The 19689-nt window shown below is 39.1% G+C and overlaps 1 protein-coding gene across 50 annotated transcripts in view; it reads left to right on the forward strand.

Annotated features, from left to right (window-relative positions):
* ANK2 (ankyrin 2) overlaps nt 1-19689 on the forward strand; it is a 559252-nt gene that overhangs the window by 411343 nt on the left and 128220 nt on the right. For 44 of the 50 annotated variants that reach the window (XM_043545376.1, XM_043545385.1, XM_043545350.1 and 41 more), the window contains 4 exons: nt 10335-10433; nt 13700-13897; nt 16554-16652; nt 16807-16905. In XM_043545376.1, the coding sequence (XP_043401311.1) occupies nt 10335-10433; nt 13700-13897; nt 16554-16652; nt 16807-16905 (495 nt within the window). The remainder of the gene's footprint in view (nt 1-10334; nt 10434-13699; nt 13898-16553; nt 16653-16806; nt 16906-19689) is intronic. The other 6 variants (XM_043545389.1, XM_043545392.1, XM_043545393.1 and 3 more) reach the window with 1 other exon arrangement.

The raw sequence follows: 19689 nt of genomic DNA on the forward strand, positions 1-19689 counted from the left end.
ACTTGTCTGTCCATACTTTCCTTTCTGTTTCTCCTGGGGAAAGCTTATCTTTCTCCAGCAATGCAGGGTTAAAATGGGAAGCAACAGAATGAAATACATTAGGATGTTTGTTCTGTATTCTGGCAGCTCTGACCTTTATACTTTATTTCTTTGTCGCATTAGAATCAGCACTGGGGCCAAGGAAGTATTCATTGATGTCATTCTTTTTATTTTTAACCCTCTTCACTATGTGGCATTTGATGATGCATACATCAGGACAATGAAGGTTTAGTTTAATGTATTTTAAATGAGTCTTAAGAACTCTATATGCTGCGCAACAGACACATTATAATCATCTCATTAGAGCTTTATATGTTTGGAAATGTTCTCTAGGATTGATCCCTCTGGGAGTTTTTTCACCTTCTGTCTTAAATGGACAAACCCCAGTTCTCAAAAAAATAGTAAATTATGGGTGCGCACTCACAGCTCTATAGTTAAAGTTGCACTGGCATTTCTATTTAAAGCAGGGATTAAACCTCTTAGTTTTGTATGGCTAGGGTGACCAGACAGCAAGTGTGAAAAATCAGGATGGGGGGGGGGGAGGGCATATTAGGTGCCTATATAAGACAAAGCCCCAAATATCTTGACTGTCCCTATAAAATTGGGACATCTGGTCACCCTGTGTATGGCTAATATAAGGTGTCCTATCCAAGCTTAAAGCATTTATTCCTAGAGTTTAGAACCATCTGAGAATTTGCAAGTACATCTGCTGGTTACAAGTATGAGTTATAATTAAGGTTAAGATTTTGGCACGGGGGTGGGGGGTTATTAAAATTCACAGGCAGGACTTGGGTAATGAACCGTAAATCACGGAAGCCGGAGCCCTGCAGTGTGGGCTGGCAGCTGGAGCCCCACCGGCCGGGGCTGAAGCTGAAGCAGAAGTCACAGAGGTCTGTTAAAGTCACGGAATCTGTACCCTCCATGACCAAATTGTATCCTTAGTTATACTCATTTAAAAACAATCCTTTTTTGAATTTTATAGTGAATCTTACCATTTTCCAGACCTCTCTAGAAAATAAATTCTTTAAAAAATGTGATTTGGATACTTAACCCACTTACAGATAATTCCAAAATCTAAAATATAGCCTACTTGCAAAGCTTAGTAACAGGAATATTTTTGTTAATTAATATCATTAGTCATAAGCAGTTCTCTTTAGATCATGATGTTTGTCATGAGATCTGTTATCTAAAGATCTGTTATCTAGATGATAAAACTTCATATCGTAAAAATTGTATGACTAGAACATTACATGGCAGAATGGATTGTCTCTAAACCTTACATAAATAGTGGTTGCAATGACATCAAATTGTCACCTAACATTTTAGATGACAAAGTTTTAGATAACAAAACTTAGGACTTCTAAAATATCATATAATGAAAAGATCTAATGATATATGAGTATATTGGTTTCAGAAATGATTGGACAGATAGTGGGTTATTCTTGGATCTGATGGGCACATGATGATTATCTAAAAGTCCATGGCAATTCAAATTTATGATTACAGGGGGTCATGTGATCTGGGAGGGTAAGGGAAGAATCAGGTGGCAACACTTAATTCCAACTTTGTTATAAAAAGACTTTGTAACCTTTCCCTCAATGACTGTTTACAGGGGAAATAATCCTAGCATTAAAAAGGAGGCAATATTTGGCATATCAGAAAGGATATTTTTATTAAAATGCATTTCTCTTATATAAAAGAATAGTGACATTGGAGATGTGCAAATGATATATTTATTACAGTGAAATGTCACTGCATTGTTAGTAAAGAGTTTGGTAAGACTGGTTGGATCTGAATGGGAAATGGTTGCCCCATACTGAATAGTTTGAAGAGTTCAACATTTTTTCATATCCCAAATTGTGATGAAAAGTCAAAATCTTAAAAATTTTCATGAACCTAAAAAACAATTGTTTTCAATTTAGGTCACCAAAACATTTTGTTTTGATAATTTTGAAATGGTTCATTTTGATTTTGACCTTTTAAAAAACTTTTAAAAAAAATCTAATTAGCTTAAATGTCTAAATGAAGTAATTTCAAACAGGAAAACACTTTTTTAGAGTCACCTTTGTGTAACAGAAAGGCAACCGCAGGTTCTGGGACTTGCAACTTAAAGATAGCAGGGTTTGGAAGCCTGTTATAATGGAGAATACGAATGATACCATGGGACTCCATATCTAGATATGGGGGTGGGAGGTAGAAGTGACGACCATAATAGACTGAGAGCAGTTTAAATGAGAGGGGGAAATTGTTGCAACTCATTTGAAGTGGAGGGAGATTGTGGAAGGGAAAAGAGTCTGAGATGGAGCTGGGAAAATTGACAGGCTGGTCACAGAGATCTATGAGACTGTGAGGAGAGGAGGAGCAAGGAAGAATCCACAAGCTGAAGAAAACATAGTGAAAGGAACTTGTACAGTTTGAATTTAGAGTGAATAAGCTTCAGACTGTCATTCACACTTTCCTTGGTTCCTGTCCTTAGAACCTATTGAGATTCCATCATTCATAATAACATTTCCTTTCATAAGCATAGAGCATCCTGATAGATAAGAAAAGGGTTTCCAACATAGCAGGATTATAATGGGTTTCCTATCATAAAACCATTGTGATGGGATCCCAACACAATTTCTCTCCACTATACTAGGAGTATGGTGGATTTTCTGCAGTAATGGTACCATGACACATTCTCCCAATATAATCTCAGAATAGAGTAACAGCACTAACTCATTGAGTGGCTGTTACCATTTTGAAAACAGTGACAAACTATGAATACCTGACATTTATTTATTTATCCATCCATCCATCCATCCATCCATCCAAAGACCTTCTTAGTGTATTTAAATAGTTTTTTGAAAAAGGAAAAGAAAAAATATATGTAGGGTGACATAGCTAGTACTGCATACAACATAAATAATACTTTGATATAATTCTACAATTATTTAAGTATAATATATTGTGTCATATTGGTTGGGCAAACCCAGATAAGATTTTTTTCTTTATCTTTTAGATCTATGTTTTGAAGAGCATACGCTGTCGATTACATTAGAGTGTATTTAATTACAACAAGAGAATGAAGGCTTAAAGCTAGACGCTGAAGTTACATTGACTGTTTTTAATGAGATGAAGATTGGCAGTAATAAATAAAATAACTGGTTTGCAGCCAGAAAAGATAAAGTTTAAGCAAATTAAGATGTCCCACACAAAGCATAATAAATGACAATTAAAAATATTAATACCACTTTCAAAGAACAGAGTAATCTGTTTAATGCAAAGTAAATTTAGAAGAAATTTGAATTATTTATTCCACAGTGCTGAGTTAAATCTGTTGCAGAATTAATAATACATGAAAATATGGTGACTGATGCCTTATAAATAGCTGCACCTAATATTTACTCCACAAATCTGGATTAGCACTTAATTTTAATACTGAAAGAGATTGACTGATAAATAAAAGAGGACCTATACAAATGTATTCCAGTGGGTATCTTAAGACTCCATGCTTTTAATGCATAGCACATTTTTGCTATTGTTTGTTAGATTGTATTTTAGCATAGAATCTGTATAATGGGCCTAATCCTGTGAGATGCGGAGTGTGCTGAACTCCCATTGAATTAAAAAAAAAAAAGAGTGCTCAGCAATTTGCAGTATTGAGCTTAGTATGCATCTTCATAAATGCTAATAGTTTTGTTGATTTCCAAAATTATTTAAATTGGTAAGATGTTTTGGAATACCTATAATATGATTTTTTTAAAAAATTAATGTGTTCAGATGTATTGCTTTCCCTTATCTGGCAAGGAAAATGCATAAAGAGTTCCTGATGCTTCACATACAATTATAAAAAGAAATCTGCGTTAGATCTTTAGCTAGTGTAAATCAATGTAGTTCACTAACCAACTTGACTTACAGCTGCAGAAAGCATGACCCTTTGTTGCCATGTAAGCCTATTCATCCACCACAGGTTTTTGGTGTTTTCCTTCTCTCTTTTTTTACTATTGTAGACATCTGTGTGAGAGCCTGATCTTTCTGTTTGGAGGAGTTCATCTATTCTTCCTGCTTCTTTCTCATTTGGAGTATGATCAGCAAGATGCTGAGTGCCTCCTAGAATGCTGAGATCTTAGAAGCTGAAGGCATTCAACACCTAGCAAGATTGTGCCCTTCAAGTCACAGAACTGAATTTTCAAAGGGATCTTCTAAATTTTCCCAAATTTCCATATGCAAACCTTTTGTTTCAGGCAAAAAATTGACATTGAATAAAAAAGAGAGAAGGAAAATACCAAAAACCTGTGGTGGATGAATAAGTAAGTGCCTGCCGTATGCAACATGCAAATATGAGTTCACCCATGTGCTAATGAGAGTTTTGCAGGTGCAATTTAGAAGACTCCTGTGATAATTTGGCCTATAATATTCATACAATATCAATATCATCAACACTTCATATGTATGGAATGAAATGTGCTCTACTTCTTTTAACAAAATGGTGCTTCTCTTCCCCCAACACGCCACCCTCCCCCCCGATTCCCTACATGAATGCTTTGTAGTCACAATTTCTTATTTCCAGTCTTGCTGTTGCGTTGGAGTAAAGCATTTAAATAACTATGAAATGACAGAATAATTTGTCATAGTGAGCCTGCAGTGAAAAGCTAATGCAAATGATCCATAATTCATTTACAGGTTAAATAATGGGCAGCAATATCAGCCAGAGAGAGAGAGAGGCTCTCTGAAGTTCATTTTCAGTTTAGACAGCCAATTAAAAGGGAATGGAGAAATTTTGTGGCTGTTAGACTGATGTGATCGATCTTGATGTCATTTCTGAAAGTGAACCTGTGCTGTTTGCTTGGTTACAAAAAATCCACAAATAGAATATGGGACTGATAGAACAAATAGTTCATGGATGTTAAATATTTATGCACGTTACTCTCATGAGAACAATATATACAATAGGCCTTAAATTCATCATAACATACATTATTGGGTGATGAGATGAGTATCAATCCTTTAATAGAGACAGATGCATTGTATTTCTTCACTTCTGTTAACTGTTTTATGGGAGCTTTTGTGCTGCTGGAGAACCCGCTGGCTTTATTTCAAAGCCATGATGTTTCAGCCAAGACATAGTGTGTCAAAATGACATGCTTAGTATCTTGTGCAGCACCTTCATGTGTTTTCCCAATGTACCAGGTACACTGTATAGTGGTAGAATGATTAAGAAAGATATAACAGGTGAACTCCCACGCTACACTGTAGAGTGTTCAGAACCACCGTAGCTTGCTACATGGTGCTAGAGCATACATATATGTTATAGACTATTGTGTCTATTTTAATTACAATCCGCTTCTTGGTTAGAAGTTCCTGAAATAAACAGGACAGTTCAATTGCACTGTGGTAGTCCTAATTGCACTATATACTAGTTTCTCTAGTGCGGTGTGCTTTTCCCGGTTCAGTTCTCCTCACTTTTCAACAAAACATAAATAAAAATACAGTTAATTTTTTAAAATAATAAAATATCAATTTAAAAAATCCACATGCAGTTTTCCCTCTGCAAGAGGAAGAAAGAATTGAGGAAAAAGCAACATAGGAATGGATTCCAGTTACATTGCTTAATCTTAATGCATATGGAAGGCGCTCAGATACTACAGTAATGGGAGCAGTATAAGAAACAGGATAGGATAGAGATACCAATCTTTTATTTGTAATTATTTTTCCCAAGAGGTTAGATCCTGGATAAAAGACAAAAAAGGATTTTTTTAAAGGCTCAGATTTGTTCCTATTTTTCTTTTCACTAAAATTGAACCTTTTTAGCTATGAAATTGAGCATTGTTTTGTGAACATATCTACAAATTATTCATCTCTTTAGTTTGAGTTGCTCTCCTTTTCTTCCCTCTGGAGATTTGTCTTGCTTTCTTGAATGCTTCACACCAATCATTACCTTTGTTTTGCTATTTTACAAACTAGAACAATATTGAAGTTGGTAGGCAAGCAACGAATGTGAACCACCCATTCTGATTAAAAAATAGAGCACAAAAATCCAGACATGGGAGAGCAATACCAAATAAACACCTTTCTCCTGAATCCCTCAGGGATGTATTTTCACTTCAGTACTGCTAATGGGAGTTAGGTGTGTAAATCCCTCTGGCACTGAGATAAGAATATATCTCCATATATGCAGCTGCAAAATTGATTTAGGATACACTGGAACTTCGGAGCAATAAAAACCCAGCTAACCCAGTTATGCTGCATTCCTTTGTAAGGATAAAGAAAAGGAGTACTTGTGGCACCTTAGAGACTAACCAATTTATTTGAGCATAAGCTTTCGTGAGCTACAGCTCACTTCATTGGATGCGTTCAGTGGAAAATACAGAAGATGTTTTTATACACACAGACCATGAAAAAAATGGGTGTTTATCACTACAAAAGGTTTTCTCTCCCCCCACCCCACTCTCCTGCTGGTAATAGCTTATCTAAAGAGATCACTCTCCTTACAATGTGTATGATAATCAAGGTGGGCCATTTCCAGCACAAATCCAGTGTTGGGTTGTCCTTCAGAATAGGTTGTATCCTGAAGGACGACCCAACACTCTCACAAATCTTGGGAGACAGGCCAGTCCTTGCCTACAGACAGCCCCCCAACCAGAAGCGAATGCTCACCAGCAACCACATACCACACAACAGAACCACTAACCCAGGAACCTATCCTTGCAACAAAGCCCGTTGCCAACTGTGCCCACATACCTATTCAGGGGACACCATCACAGGGCCTAATAACATCAGCCACACTTTCAGAGGCTCGTTCACCTGCACATCTACCAATGTGATATATGCCATCATGTGCCAGCAATGCCCCTCTGCCATGTACACTGGGCAAACTGGACAGTCTCTACGTAAAAGAATAAATGGACACAAATCAGATGTCAAGAATTATAACATTCATAAACCAGTCGGAGAACACTTCAATCTCTCTGGTCACTCGATTTCTGATCCCAAAGTGACTATCCTTCAACAAAAAAACTTCGAAAACAGACTCCAACGAGAGACTGCTGAATTGGAATTCATTTGCAAATTGGATACAATTAACTTAGGCTTGAATAGAGACTGGGAATGGTTGATTCATTATAAAAAGTAACCTATTTCCCCTTGTTTATTCCTTTACCCCCCCCCCCCCACTGTTCCTCAGACGTTCTTGTTAAACCCTGGATTTGTGCTAGAAATGGCCCACCTTGATTATCATACACATTGTAAGGAGAGTGATCACTTTAGATAAGCTATTACCAACAGGAGAGTGGGGTGGGGTGGGAGTGGGGATGGGGAGAAAACCTGGATTTGTGCTAGAAATGGCCCACATTGATTATCATACACATTGTAAGGAGAGTGATCACTTTAGATAAGCTATTACCAACAGGAGAGTGGGGTGGGGGGAGAGAAAACCTTTTGTAGTGATAAACACCCATTTTTTTCATGGTCTGTGTGTATAAAAACATCTTCTGTATTTTCCACTGAATGCATCCGATGAAGTGAGCTGTAGCTCACGAAAGCTTATGCTCAAATAAATTGGTTAGTCTCTAAGGTGCCACAAGTACTCCTTTTGTTTTTGTGAATACAGACTAACACAGCTGTTACTCTGAAATTTGTAAGGGTACAATTTTGTGAGATGCTGAGCACCCACAAAATCCATTTAAAGACTTGATCCTGCACCTATTGAAATTAATGGCAAAGCTTCCATTGACTTTAAGGGTGCAGGATCAGTACCTTAATTGGTGGGAGTTGAGGTACGCTTAGCATTTCATGGGATCTGGAAAAATCTCTGGAAGCTAGCAGCTGAATACTAGAGCAAGAATTCTACCAGCCATATTTCAGCTCCTGACTCCAGCTGAACTGTTCTGTATTCTGTGATATTTAAAATTGAGGGCTGGGAGAAACAAAATAATTTTAAAGTATATTCCAGAATCCACCACTGCCCCCATCAGGTTATAAATGGAATAATAAGGTGCAGTGTTTTCCCATATATTTATTCCTGGGGGAATTTCTGCGGGACTGCACGCCCGCAGAAAACACCCTCCCCACACAGAACTCCTGTGTTTCCCTGCAGAAAGTGGCAGCGAAGCAAAAGGAAGCTATGTGGGGGAACGGGTGGGGGGGCTGACATTGGCTGCAGTTTTTAGGGGGATTGCCCCCAACAGAGGTGAGACACACGGGATTATGTGCCACTGCCCCAGCCCCCATTTCTGCAAGCACAGAGCTGCCCAGCTGAAGGAGGCTCAGCTCTACTGACTCTGCAGTTGAACACTGCCTCCTGGGTCCTAGTGCCAGTTGGGCTTCCCTTCTGTGTAATGGGAGCTTTCCTGTTTTCTGTGCAACAGTGAGTGCCTGCAGTGGAGCTGGGTAAGAGAGAGGGGGCGTGGGAAATGAGGGAAGGGAGAGTGGGGGGAAGAGGCAGTGGGGAAGGAAGGGGGTGGGAGAGGAATATGGGAGTGAGGGGAGGGGGTGGGGGATGGGATGTGGAAGAAAAGGTGCTAGGGGAAGTGGGAGCCCGGCATGCGGTGTCCCCTCAGCAGCAGCTGGGGCTCTCCCATTAAGCAGGCCCATTGAACCCTCACACTGACAAGCCCTACACCTAGACCCCCCTGATGAGTTCGCCACACCCAAGCCCCCACCGCACTGAGCCCCAACCAACTACACCTGGAACCCCACCCTATCAAGCCTCACTCCTGCAGCACGTGGACCCCATAACTGAGCCCCCTACATCCAAACCCCCCCCGCTGAGCCTCATCTCCTCACACCCAGACCCCCTCTGCTGAGTCTCAACCATCTTCACCTGGATCCCCTGGAGAGTCCCGTTGCCCCTGCACCCGAACCCCGCAAAAAGCCCGTGTGCATCCAGATCCCCCACTGAGCCTCCCACACAGAAACCTCTCACCCCACACCTTGATCCCCCACACTAAGCCCCTTTATACTTGGATCCTGCTGGGCTGCCTGCCCACCCAAACCTGGTGCACCTGGCAAAGAGGAGCAGGGCCCCGGGTGTTTCTGGGGCAGGCCCAGCCCTTACACCATGTCAGGGTTGGGTGCAGCCTCACTGCCGAGTTTCTATATTGGGGGAGGTGCGGGCTTCAGGGTGATCTCCCACCTCAATGCAGCCAATGGCCTGCCATGCTGGAGCCACATTTATTTGACAAATAATATTTGCAGAATTTTGCAGAATTTAAAATATTGTGTGCAGAATTCTTAATTTTTTGGTGCAGAATTCTCTCAGAAGTAAATATATCGAACAAGTCAATTGGTGTCACAATGGTGTTTTCTGTTACTTTAAAGTCAAAGATAACATCTCAGTTACACATCTGTATTGAACAGGCATTCAGTGCTCTTCTGGGTGCATGTATGGTAATACAGCATTGTGGTCTGTTAAGGTTAAAATTCTCTATATTTGAGTTTCTTTGTATATCTTATGTGATTTCCTTTTTTCTGTCATTCAGCACTGATATTTTATTCTTTTTCATCATTTTTCCCCCTCTCTTGCATTTGCTGTCTCTTTCTGTCTAAGGGAAGGACCAGACTGTAGCAGCGTTATCTAGAATGCACTTCCCTTTCTAAGTGTTTCATTGACACATCTTTCTCTAACACTGCTTTGTTCAGTGACTGAGCAGCCTGAACAAGTGTTTTGGGACAGGATGTTCTTCTGCAATGGAGAGAGAATTTCAGAGACAGTGCAAGTTTAGCAAAAGATTATTAGATCTTGCTTGTCATTGAGCCTCAGAAAGAAGAGTCTTTTCTCTGTTGGTTTCTCTCTTCCGCTCAAAGTCTTTCCTCTCCTCCTGCTTGTCAGAAATTTTTTGGAATACGTTTCCTGGCATGGACATCTCCTATTTCATCCCTGTATCAAAAGCAATTGAAGCTCCGTGGATAGCTGAGCATCCTTCGGCCATCACACAGTAATCAGGGAGAGGCAGCACAATTTCAAAGCCATGCAGGGAGTGAGAGAGGGCAGGAGATGCATGCATACAATCTCTTCTTTGATAATGGTTTTGCACACACAATGTGTTTCCGTTCCACCATTCTCAGAGTGTAACCTCAGAATGTTCTTCACTGATGCAAGCGTGAGCTGGGGGTAAAGCTTCATTCTAGTAAGTCAGTTTCATCTAGACATTAATAAAAGGGACAGCTTTTGCTGGAGGTTTGCAAAATTTACAGGTGCTCAGCACCCACTCAGTATCAGGAACGTGTGGGCTAGATTTCTGAATGTTTGTTCCATAGAGAGCAGTAAGATGGACAGTCTGGATATATGCTTAACACTTTTCTTTTGCTTAAAGGATGGACTGACTCCACTCCACTGTGCCGCACGAAGTGGGCATGACCAGGTTGTAGAGCTCCTCCTGGAACGGGGTGCCCCACTACTTGCAAGGACCAAGGTGAGTATCTCATTCACAGAACAAATTAATATCCATGATAACCCTTCAAAGCAATTACTAGGTATGCTGGAAGCATGAGGAGGGATATAGGGACATGTCAGTAACCCCACAGGAAACGCTTTAGACTGAATAAATATTTTGGATAGAGTGATCCAAAAGTAAGGTTTTTCTCTTGAAAGTAGGGACTGAACCTACCACATAAGGAGAATTGGCATACATGAACAAAAGCGTTCCATTTTCTCTTAGGAGACAGGTTACATGTGTGATATAGACAGTACTTTTTCAGGACAAGTGACCTGTTCTCATCCCATACCACAGGAATTTACTATTGTGGTTTCATGGAATCATAGAAGTTAGAGATGGGAAAGATGGGTCATGTATCCCATTCCTTCAGTCAGGGTAAGATCATTCCCTTTATATTTTCTGATCTTTTATCTGCTCTTGTTATATCTCTTGAAGCTTTTTTCACTTCCTTTAGTAGACTAAACTAAACCGGAGTATTCCCATTAATGCATAACTATACAACCACCAGATTTTTTTTAAATTTGTGTAATTAAGGTAAAGCTATTTAATATAAAAGCTTTCTTTATTTTGGGTATTCCCTCTTCCCTTCAGTAAAATTCTCTCTGCCAATCAGAGGATACATTTCTCATCCTACATACTGCATCAAAGGCAGATGGAAACAGGTGCTGGACAAGCATACTTATTAAATGATGTGGTGCTCCGGCCTATCCAGTATCTGAATAGAAATGGAGAATGTCACTTTGCCTTTGTGTTCTTAAGAGATTGATATGGTCATAACGTATTGCATCCTAAATATGCTAAGCACTTCGCTGACAGAGCTAAACAGAGCACCAAAGAGTTAAGTCTAAAATTAGTGTATTAAAATTAATTACCATTAATGTTCCTTAGTTAAAGTTCAGTTAACTAGTAACTAATACTAACAGTTACTGTTCGAAAAATTTTGACCAGCTCTAATCAGCACCTTTGAAAAGCAGGTCACTTTTTTTTAGGTGCCTACACATGGATTTAGGAGACTAATTGTAGACACCTAAGTTTGAAGATATCAGTCTTGTGATCTATTTTAAATCAATAAGAGTCTTGGCTATTTTACATTAAAAATAGCTTCCTTCCTTCACTGCTCTCGGTCTGTGGGCTGTGCCATGGACATATTTGCACTGTGTAACTTTGGATCCCTGTGAGCATCCCGTGTGGGCAGGTTATACAATGGGTGTCTGTATAGAAGCTGGGAGGGGGTGTGCAAAGGAATCCTTATGGCTGCACTGGTTCCTTTGGCTGGTGTGCATTCTGCTGGAAAGAATGGCTGGAAGATACATGCAGTGCTAATAAAATAGTAAATATAAATAAATATTAAATAATAAACATCTTTGTGACTCCACTGCCCCTCTCCGAAAATCTCTCTTGCACTGAGGAGCAGGGGGCCCCCAATGGAGCCAATGTCTGTGGTACAAAAGAAGTCCACACTTTGATTGCTGGATTCCCAAATTTTGAACATATATGTTCCACTGAGTCAGGGCCCTCCATTATGGCAGGAGCTGGTCCAGGGTCTTCCAGAGATCACTTGGGCAATTGGTCTGAAGCATAGCCACAGGTGTGGCAGGGAAGATCTGTACAGCAAATGGATCCTACATGTTAAATATTTCGGTGATGATCAGAGGGCTCCATTCTCCTATCATCAATACACAATTCCTTCCTCCCTTTTGGTACTGACAGGGACTGGGACTCTCTTCAGGAAAAGTAAAGGGCAAAGAAGCAACCAATTCAAGAAGATATTTTGTAGCCTTTTAATTATATTTTAATTAAATAGTAACTTTCAACCATCTGAACTGAGAGACACTCTTCTTCCCCACTGCCAAAATCATACCTCACCTGTAAATTGAAATCTGTGTTAGACAGCTTCCCTTCTAGTCCCCCAGCCCCAGTGGAGCTGTTCCAGATTGGAGACAGAATGAAAAATAGAAATAAGTCACGTTGCTTCAGTTCCTTCCCAGGAACGTCAATATTTTATAACATTTTCTCTTATTTTAAAATGACATATATAATGCTGAGAGTGGTACAGCAGCCTGCCTGGCGAAGTTCTACCAAGACCCCACTGTATACATTTGTCAAGAGATGGGTCAAAATCCCCAGCAGCTGATCAGGCTGGAGCTTTCATCCAAGCCACTTGATGATAATTTCCTAAAAACTAAGCACATCAAAGTGTTACCATATTCAGATACTGGAGCCTGATTAAGTAAACACTAGGAAATGCAGCAGGATTTTTCCTGGCTGTGAGAACTATACTTGCTAGTAAGTGTTTTCAGGATCAGCCCTACATTTGTAAACTCTTTCTTAAGTACCCTTGCCCTTATTTTCAGAAGTACGAGGTACACTCAGCTGTATGGACTTTACTGGGAACTGTGGGTGGTCAGCACCTCTGAAAATCAGCCCACATGTCTTTTGTGTGTACTGTAACTTGTGTGTACAGTACCATTTACAATGTTAGGGTAGGGTTTATTAATAATACTCAACAAGCCTTTTTTCTGTAAACTATGCGGGAAAGCATAAATCATTTGTGTTTAATTCCTAAAAGGCCTATAGAAGGTTCGTAGTTGAGTTCCATACTATTAATGTATAATAGTGTACTTTATGTATTTCTTTTAACCAAGAACCTAAATATGATTACAACTGTATTGTATAACTCCTTGTTGACAGTTGTAACACAGGGTCCATGACATCTTCCCACGTTGGGCTGTGAGAGTATCAGGTCTCATAAACTAAAAAGGGTTTGGTTTAGTCAGTATTTGTTGCTGGGGACCTTGAGGAAAAATAACATGTTCTACAGTACGTGTGTTGGTGATTAAGTAGATGCTTTTCCCTCTGAATGAATACAGAACCTATTGCCTAGCATAGGTTTGCCATAGCCTAGGAAAGCACAGTCCTGATGTTAAAGATACCATGAGACTTTTCTCAAGACAACGCACTATAGCTAAATTCCATATTTGGATAACTGTATTCTGCCTGCCTACATTTTCCAAGGGTTTGCCATGAGTTTGTGGCATTATTTTTCACTCCCTTTTACAATCTGTGATGTTGCTGTGAACTGTTAGTGTTGTGTCCCATAGGTGGCTGCATTTCAGTGCTTGATGAAGTTAGTTCTATACATTTTGTAAAGCACCTTGGGATTCTTCTGAATAAATGGCACTATATAATCATGAGTTATTTTTACTGGAAGTTTGATACACTTGTATTTTCTGCTGGCACAGAATGGACTCTCTCCGCTTCACATGGCTGCTCAAGGTGACCACGTGGAATGTGTCAAACATCTACTGCAGCACAAAGCTCCCGTTGATGATGTCACACTGGATTACCTGACTGCCCTACATGTTGCTGCACACTGTGGCCATTATCGTGTCACCAAGCTTCTGCTGGACAAGAGAGCAAATCCCAACGCTCGAGCCCTGGTAAACTTGCCTCACCCCTCTAATGCAACACTGCTGCAGATGGTAGATGTGTGTCACTGTGTAATAAAACTGACTGAAGACCCCATCCTGCAAATACTACTGAGCATAGTGCTTACTTCTTTGAGTAGTCATATGTCAGTAGGATGTAGTGCTTACTGTTGTAAATGGCAGTTACTGTTGGATGTAGGACTTCCACTTCAATGGGTCTATTCGTGGTAGTAAGCACTATGTTCACTAGCAAGTGTTTGCATGTTCAATTCCTGAGGCTATGCAACCGTTCTTGGAATCACAGTCATTGCTAGCTGACACTATCACACGTTCCAGTGTTTTAATGCATTTTCCATTTGGCCTTTCACCATTTACTGCATGGTGGTGCAGTTCGTATTTGTTACCACTGTAAAAGGCTGATTGGTGTGGTAGGCTTTTTAAAATAAATTGTCCAACATTTTTGCTAGATGGCAGAAAATTAGTCTTTTACACTTATTGAACTTCCATTTATCAAATATCATTAATCATAGCATGTCCATTTTTTAATTTTTCTGAAGCATAAATAAAAATATTATAAATAATTCCTGGTGCTCAGGACCTGACCATTATCCCCTAAACAGGAAGAAAAAAATTCATCTTTGACTTTATGAATTTCTAAGGTCTTTAAGACTTTACAAAGAGCCTGTCAAGAAGACTTTATATTTTAATAATCCCTCCACTAAAAGGCATCTCACTGCAGCAAGGTCAACAAGATGAAGTAAAATGAACTAAATACAATAAAATTAACAATGGAAATTTCTGAAACACTACAGCTTCCCGGAAAGTGTATCCAGTGATTTGATACAGTATGTGAAATTTGAAGGGTATAGATTTCTTTTTGGGGAAGTTGGGAGGCTTAATTGTTGGGCTTATAATGGGAAGCTACTATCACCCTTAACTATGGAGTGACGATTGTTCCTCCATAATATTCATCACAATAAACATTGGTCATCATAATTAATTTCATTTATAAAGCTTCCCCGTCCTTTAAGAAGAACAGCAGAAAAGCAACTGACCGGAGCCTGGTTAAATGACATACTATAGAATTCTAATAGTTAGAGATGCCCGTTTGCAGGGGTGGTGATGTTGATGAAGACAGAAATAACCATTGGGATGTTGTAGGCAAGGTGTACATTTAACAGGGAGACATAATTTTATAACTCAAATTTGTCAACAACCAGACTAGAGGGCAACTTCAGGACATCTGAGCAATGCCTGCTAGAAGCACCGACAAAGCTTGTGTTGAGCTATATCTAAGCCTAGCTATTGCAGGCTAACATTTAAAGCTATCTGGACTAGTTAATTTACTATTCTACACAGTATCTCTGGCAAGTAAAGTGATGGAATAAGCTTTATGAATAATTCATTTTGAAATAGGTATTCTTGAAGCACTTAATTAGTTGATGTTTGTGCAACACTTTGAAAATATAAAGCCCTACACATGTTCTCAGTTGTTTTAATTATTGTGTTGTAAAACATATTAATGTCAACCTATAAGTAACATTTATTTTAACAGAGACTAGCCATGGAGTAAGATGCCACTCTAGCAGCTGCTCTCCTCTCTCTGTGTTTAACCAGCTGTACTTCTAGTTGAGCACTCGCAATTCTGACCATTTTCATTAGAAAAAAACAATAATTATCTAACAAGTTCTTGCTTTGCATTAAAAAAAATTCGTATTTGTATTTTTCAGCAAGTGTCTACTTAAAAATGTAAACACTGTGGTCCTGATCTTTCAAGGCTTTGTTGTCCAGCCTAGGTCCCAATTCAGCATCCATCACTACTCAGCAAAGACCGTAAGCATTTGCTTAATGTTAGGCATATGCTTATGCCCCATAGACTTTAAAGGGGCTTAAACACAGGCTTGAAGTTAAGGATATGCTTAAGTCAAATAGGGATGTACTCAAGCACATGCAGAAATGCTTTGTTAAACCTGGGGTCCTAGATCCTATTACCAGGAGTAGTTCCATGGAAGTGAATAGATCTCTTAATGGTAGTAAGGACTATGCTCAGTAGAAAGTGTTAGTCCAAGCTGCCTCTTAGTGAATGCACGTAGGAAACTGCATATAAAATATACGGTAGATACACTGCATAAATATGGACATACATAGATATAGACACATAGGTCAGAGTGTCTTTTTTTAAAGAAGAATAGAAAAATCAGATGTGATCTAGGAGAAAGGTGAACAGTTAAATATCTTCCCCCTTTTTTTTTAAATTACTGCAGATAATTTTGAAAGCATCTGTTGGTTTTTATCACCATCATTTTTTAATATATGTTTTTTTTTTCACGTGAGGCAGGCTCCACAATATAAGTAAGCTGTTCCCAAATGGATGGTTTTATATTTGCTTTCTAATATGTTCTTGACTGTCAAAAGGAGAATGTCTACGTTTTGTTAGTTATATGTTTGTCTCCGATATATGGGCAGAAAGCCTTGCACGCTGTTGTGTATTAAGGAAATAGCAGCCCATTAAGATAACTTGGGTTTTTTATCTATGTCTCATACCGTACTACGACTGAGGAACAATGGCATCTGATATTCTAACACTACTGCTTGCAGTGTGCCAGCCTGGAGCTGTGTGGGAACGGTAGCTGCATGCTTTTAGCTAACAGAATTGTTTTTTGCACAGAATGGTTTTACTCCACTGCACATTGCCTGCAAGAAAAACCGCATCAAAGTCATGGAACTCCTCGTGAAATATGGGGCTTCAATCCAGGCTATAACAGAGGTAGAACAGTGTTTCAACTACAAAAAAATTTCCTTCTGTTCTCCCTTTTCTTCTTCTTCCTCTCTCCGTGTCTTCTTATTCATGTTTTATTTAAATGAAGAAGCCCGTCAGCCCCTGTGCAGAGGAGTAAAACTGCTATTGCTTTGTTTCACAGTCTGGCCTCACACCAATACATGTGGCTGCATTTATGGGCCACTTGAATATAGTCCTCCTCCTGCTGCAGAATGGAGCCTCTCCAGATGTCACTAACATTGTGAGTATGGCTTGGATTAGAATAATCACTGCATCAGCTCATACAGCACGGGACTGAGCTGCCATGTAGCCCAGCCAAAGGTCACATTTTAATGGTTATTTATTACTAACTGAACTTCTCTGAAAAATAACCTCATATATTTCTCAAACACCCATAAAAGGGGGAAGTTGACTATATAACAGGCACTTTAACCCTTTTGTGGTACAATAGTTTTAGTGTGTTTCTCAGCAGCACTGGGACTCTGAATAGTTTCCTCTGAAAATGACCCTTACCAAGGTTTATCAGGGGCACGCTGAAGGGAAGATTTTGTGTTTCCATTTTGAATACTGCAGTTTAAATCCAAAAGGATAAACATTTTGCTGGTGTCAGTGGGCACAGCTACATTGACTTCAACGGAGCAGCGCCATATAAACTGGCAGGGAATTTTTAAAAATTTAAACTAAAACTGTTCCTTTACCAGACCACGGATGTATTTCCCATTTAGAAGTAATGGATTTACAATTCTAGAGAACATCACTTTTATTTTTAAAGTCCTTAAAATATGACCTTTGAGAGGTAGCACCAAATGCAGGACCTGACTTGCCATGGAAATGAGTGTTTGTGTACCAAACATCCAGCTATTCTAGAATAAATGAGACCAGGGACATTTCCTGGGGTTATATTACATGTGTTTCTTATTGTTTGAGTTTGTTAATATAACAAACTCAAACAATAGTTACTTGCAAGTGTCTGCTTTTTAAAGCAGAATTTTTCCAGTAAATAATATTTTAAAATGCTAAATAGAGGTTCTGAGCTAAATTAGTTAATAATCCATGTACTCTGGACTCACCACCTTTTCTCTACTAGAAAGGTAAACAAATCTACCAGGAGGTTTCATTAAGTATGCATACTGTACTATATCTCTTTTTTTATTTGTTTAATAAGACAAATTATTCATGACACAAATGGTCTCTGCTTTTATACTTTTTATATGGAAGCAATATTTATATAACTATTTTATTAACTGTAAAAAAGCTAACAAGAAATTTTGGGAAAGAAACTAAGTCAAGAAAGGATCAGAACTGATAACAGATATTAATAAATATTTGGATACAAAGTTTAACATTTTACAATTGTTTGTGCTTGGCAGGTGTCTTCGCTTTTACTTAGCAAATCTCACTAATTGTTTTCAAAAGTTATATTGCTTCACTAATACAAGTATAGAATGGTCTTTATAGCAATCTAAACCTGATAATTTGCAAAATGAAAGGCTTATTCACAAACAGAATTAAAACTTTTTAACCGTACATTCTTCAAATGATGATAAGATTTTTATATGATCAAATCCTGCAATCAAATCCTTAGGTAAAACTCCCATTAGGACTGCAAGAATTTGCCCATTATCTGTCTACTAAACATAACTGTTGACCTAATGTAGATTTCAAAATTTATATAAACTGATGGGTTTATATAAATAAATTAACTCCCAATAAGGAGGGTTTAATTACGATATACGATCATCACTGTGAGTAGATTTGGGTTACTTTTTAACTGTCTCAGTAAACAACAACAAAAATTGGTCCTTTTCTGGGCTTGATACATAGACTCAGCTCCTAGGTGAGAGGAGAGAAAGCCAGTGGTATAGTAATTACAGTTTAATCTGACAGAGTGTCAACAATAAGAGCCTTCAGCTGGTAGGTATGGTCCATCCATGGGAAAAAGATGAGACTCTTCTCTTTATACAAGATTATACAAGTAGGTGGCAAATCAAATGATACTCTGTCATCAGCAAGAGTTCATGTGTATGTAGGACGAAAAATGTTAGACCGCGATTTATCCTGCTGTGCTGTCATAACAGAGAAGACGAAATAGGTCTGTCCATTGCTGCACTATGCCAATACCTGGTATGTCCCAGACTAGCCACATAGAGACTCTCTTGGTATATTTTACAGTACTGTCCATAAAGAAGATGGTACAGTGCAAGATTAAGCCAACATCTCCAACAGCAGGGATTATTTATTAATTTCTAACGTTGCTTTGCAAACATAGGGAAAGAAAAGTAACATCCAGAGCTTTTCATATTCACTTTCTTACCCAGCTCCTTATACTCTAAAACACTTGGACTTCCTGAATTTCATGTATCCATCTCAAATTGTGTGGGCTATAAAAGGATTGAGAGGGACTAGCTAGCATTCATTGCACACCCAGTGCCAGGGGCCACAGTTTTTAGAACAATATCCAGGGATTGATATATTTCCTTTACGATGCCCTCTAAAGCTGTCAGCTCCACACAGTGCATAGGAAGAGACCATCTGGAAAAATGTCCCCTTCCATTTTGAAGCTCAGGTGCTCAGCAATCCCTTGAGAATCCTAGGCTCAGTATGTTCTTATCCCCTGGCTATTCTGAAATTCAAGCTAAAGCACCATTATGTAGAAAACCAGGGAATACCTATGTTCAGGAGGGAGTTTCATGTGGAATGCCATTTAAAATAATTGTTTGGTGAATATTCCCAGGTAGCACTGGTGGGTTGTGATTTATTTAACATGTTGTAAGACTCTAAGTGTCAACTCTTGATTCCATTGAAGTCAATGGCAAAACTCCCATTGACGACAATGTGGCTAGGATTTCACCCTGACCCTCAATGATGCGGTACCGTTGTCTGTGGTCACTGGGGTGCCAAGTGAAATACAGTCTCCAGTCCCTCTGCCACCCCCCAAAAAAGACATGTATATACACACTCTTCTGAATTTGTTATTATAGTCAGAGCCTCAGCGAGTGTAAGTGATCTTCACTCTACTGACGTC

The sequence above is a fragment of the Chelonia mydas genome, chromosome 4 (genome assembly GCF_015237465.2).
Source record: "Chelonia mydas isolate rCheMyd1 chromosome 4, rCheMyd1.pri.v2, whole genome shotgun sequence".
Classification (NCBI taxonomy): domain Eukaryota; kingdom Metazoa; phylum Chordata; order Testudines; family Cheloniidae; genus Chelonia; species Chelonia mydas.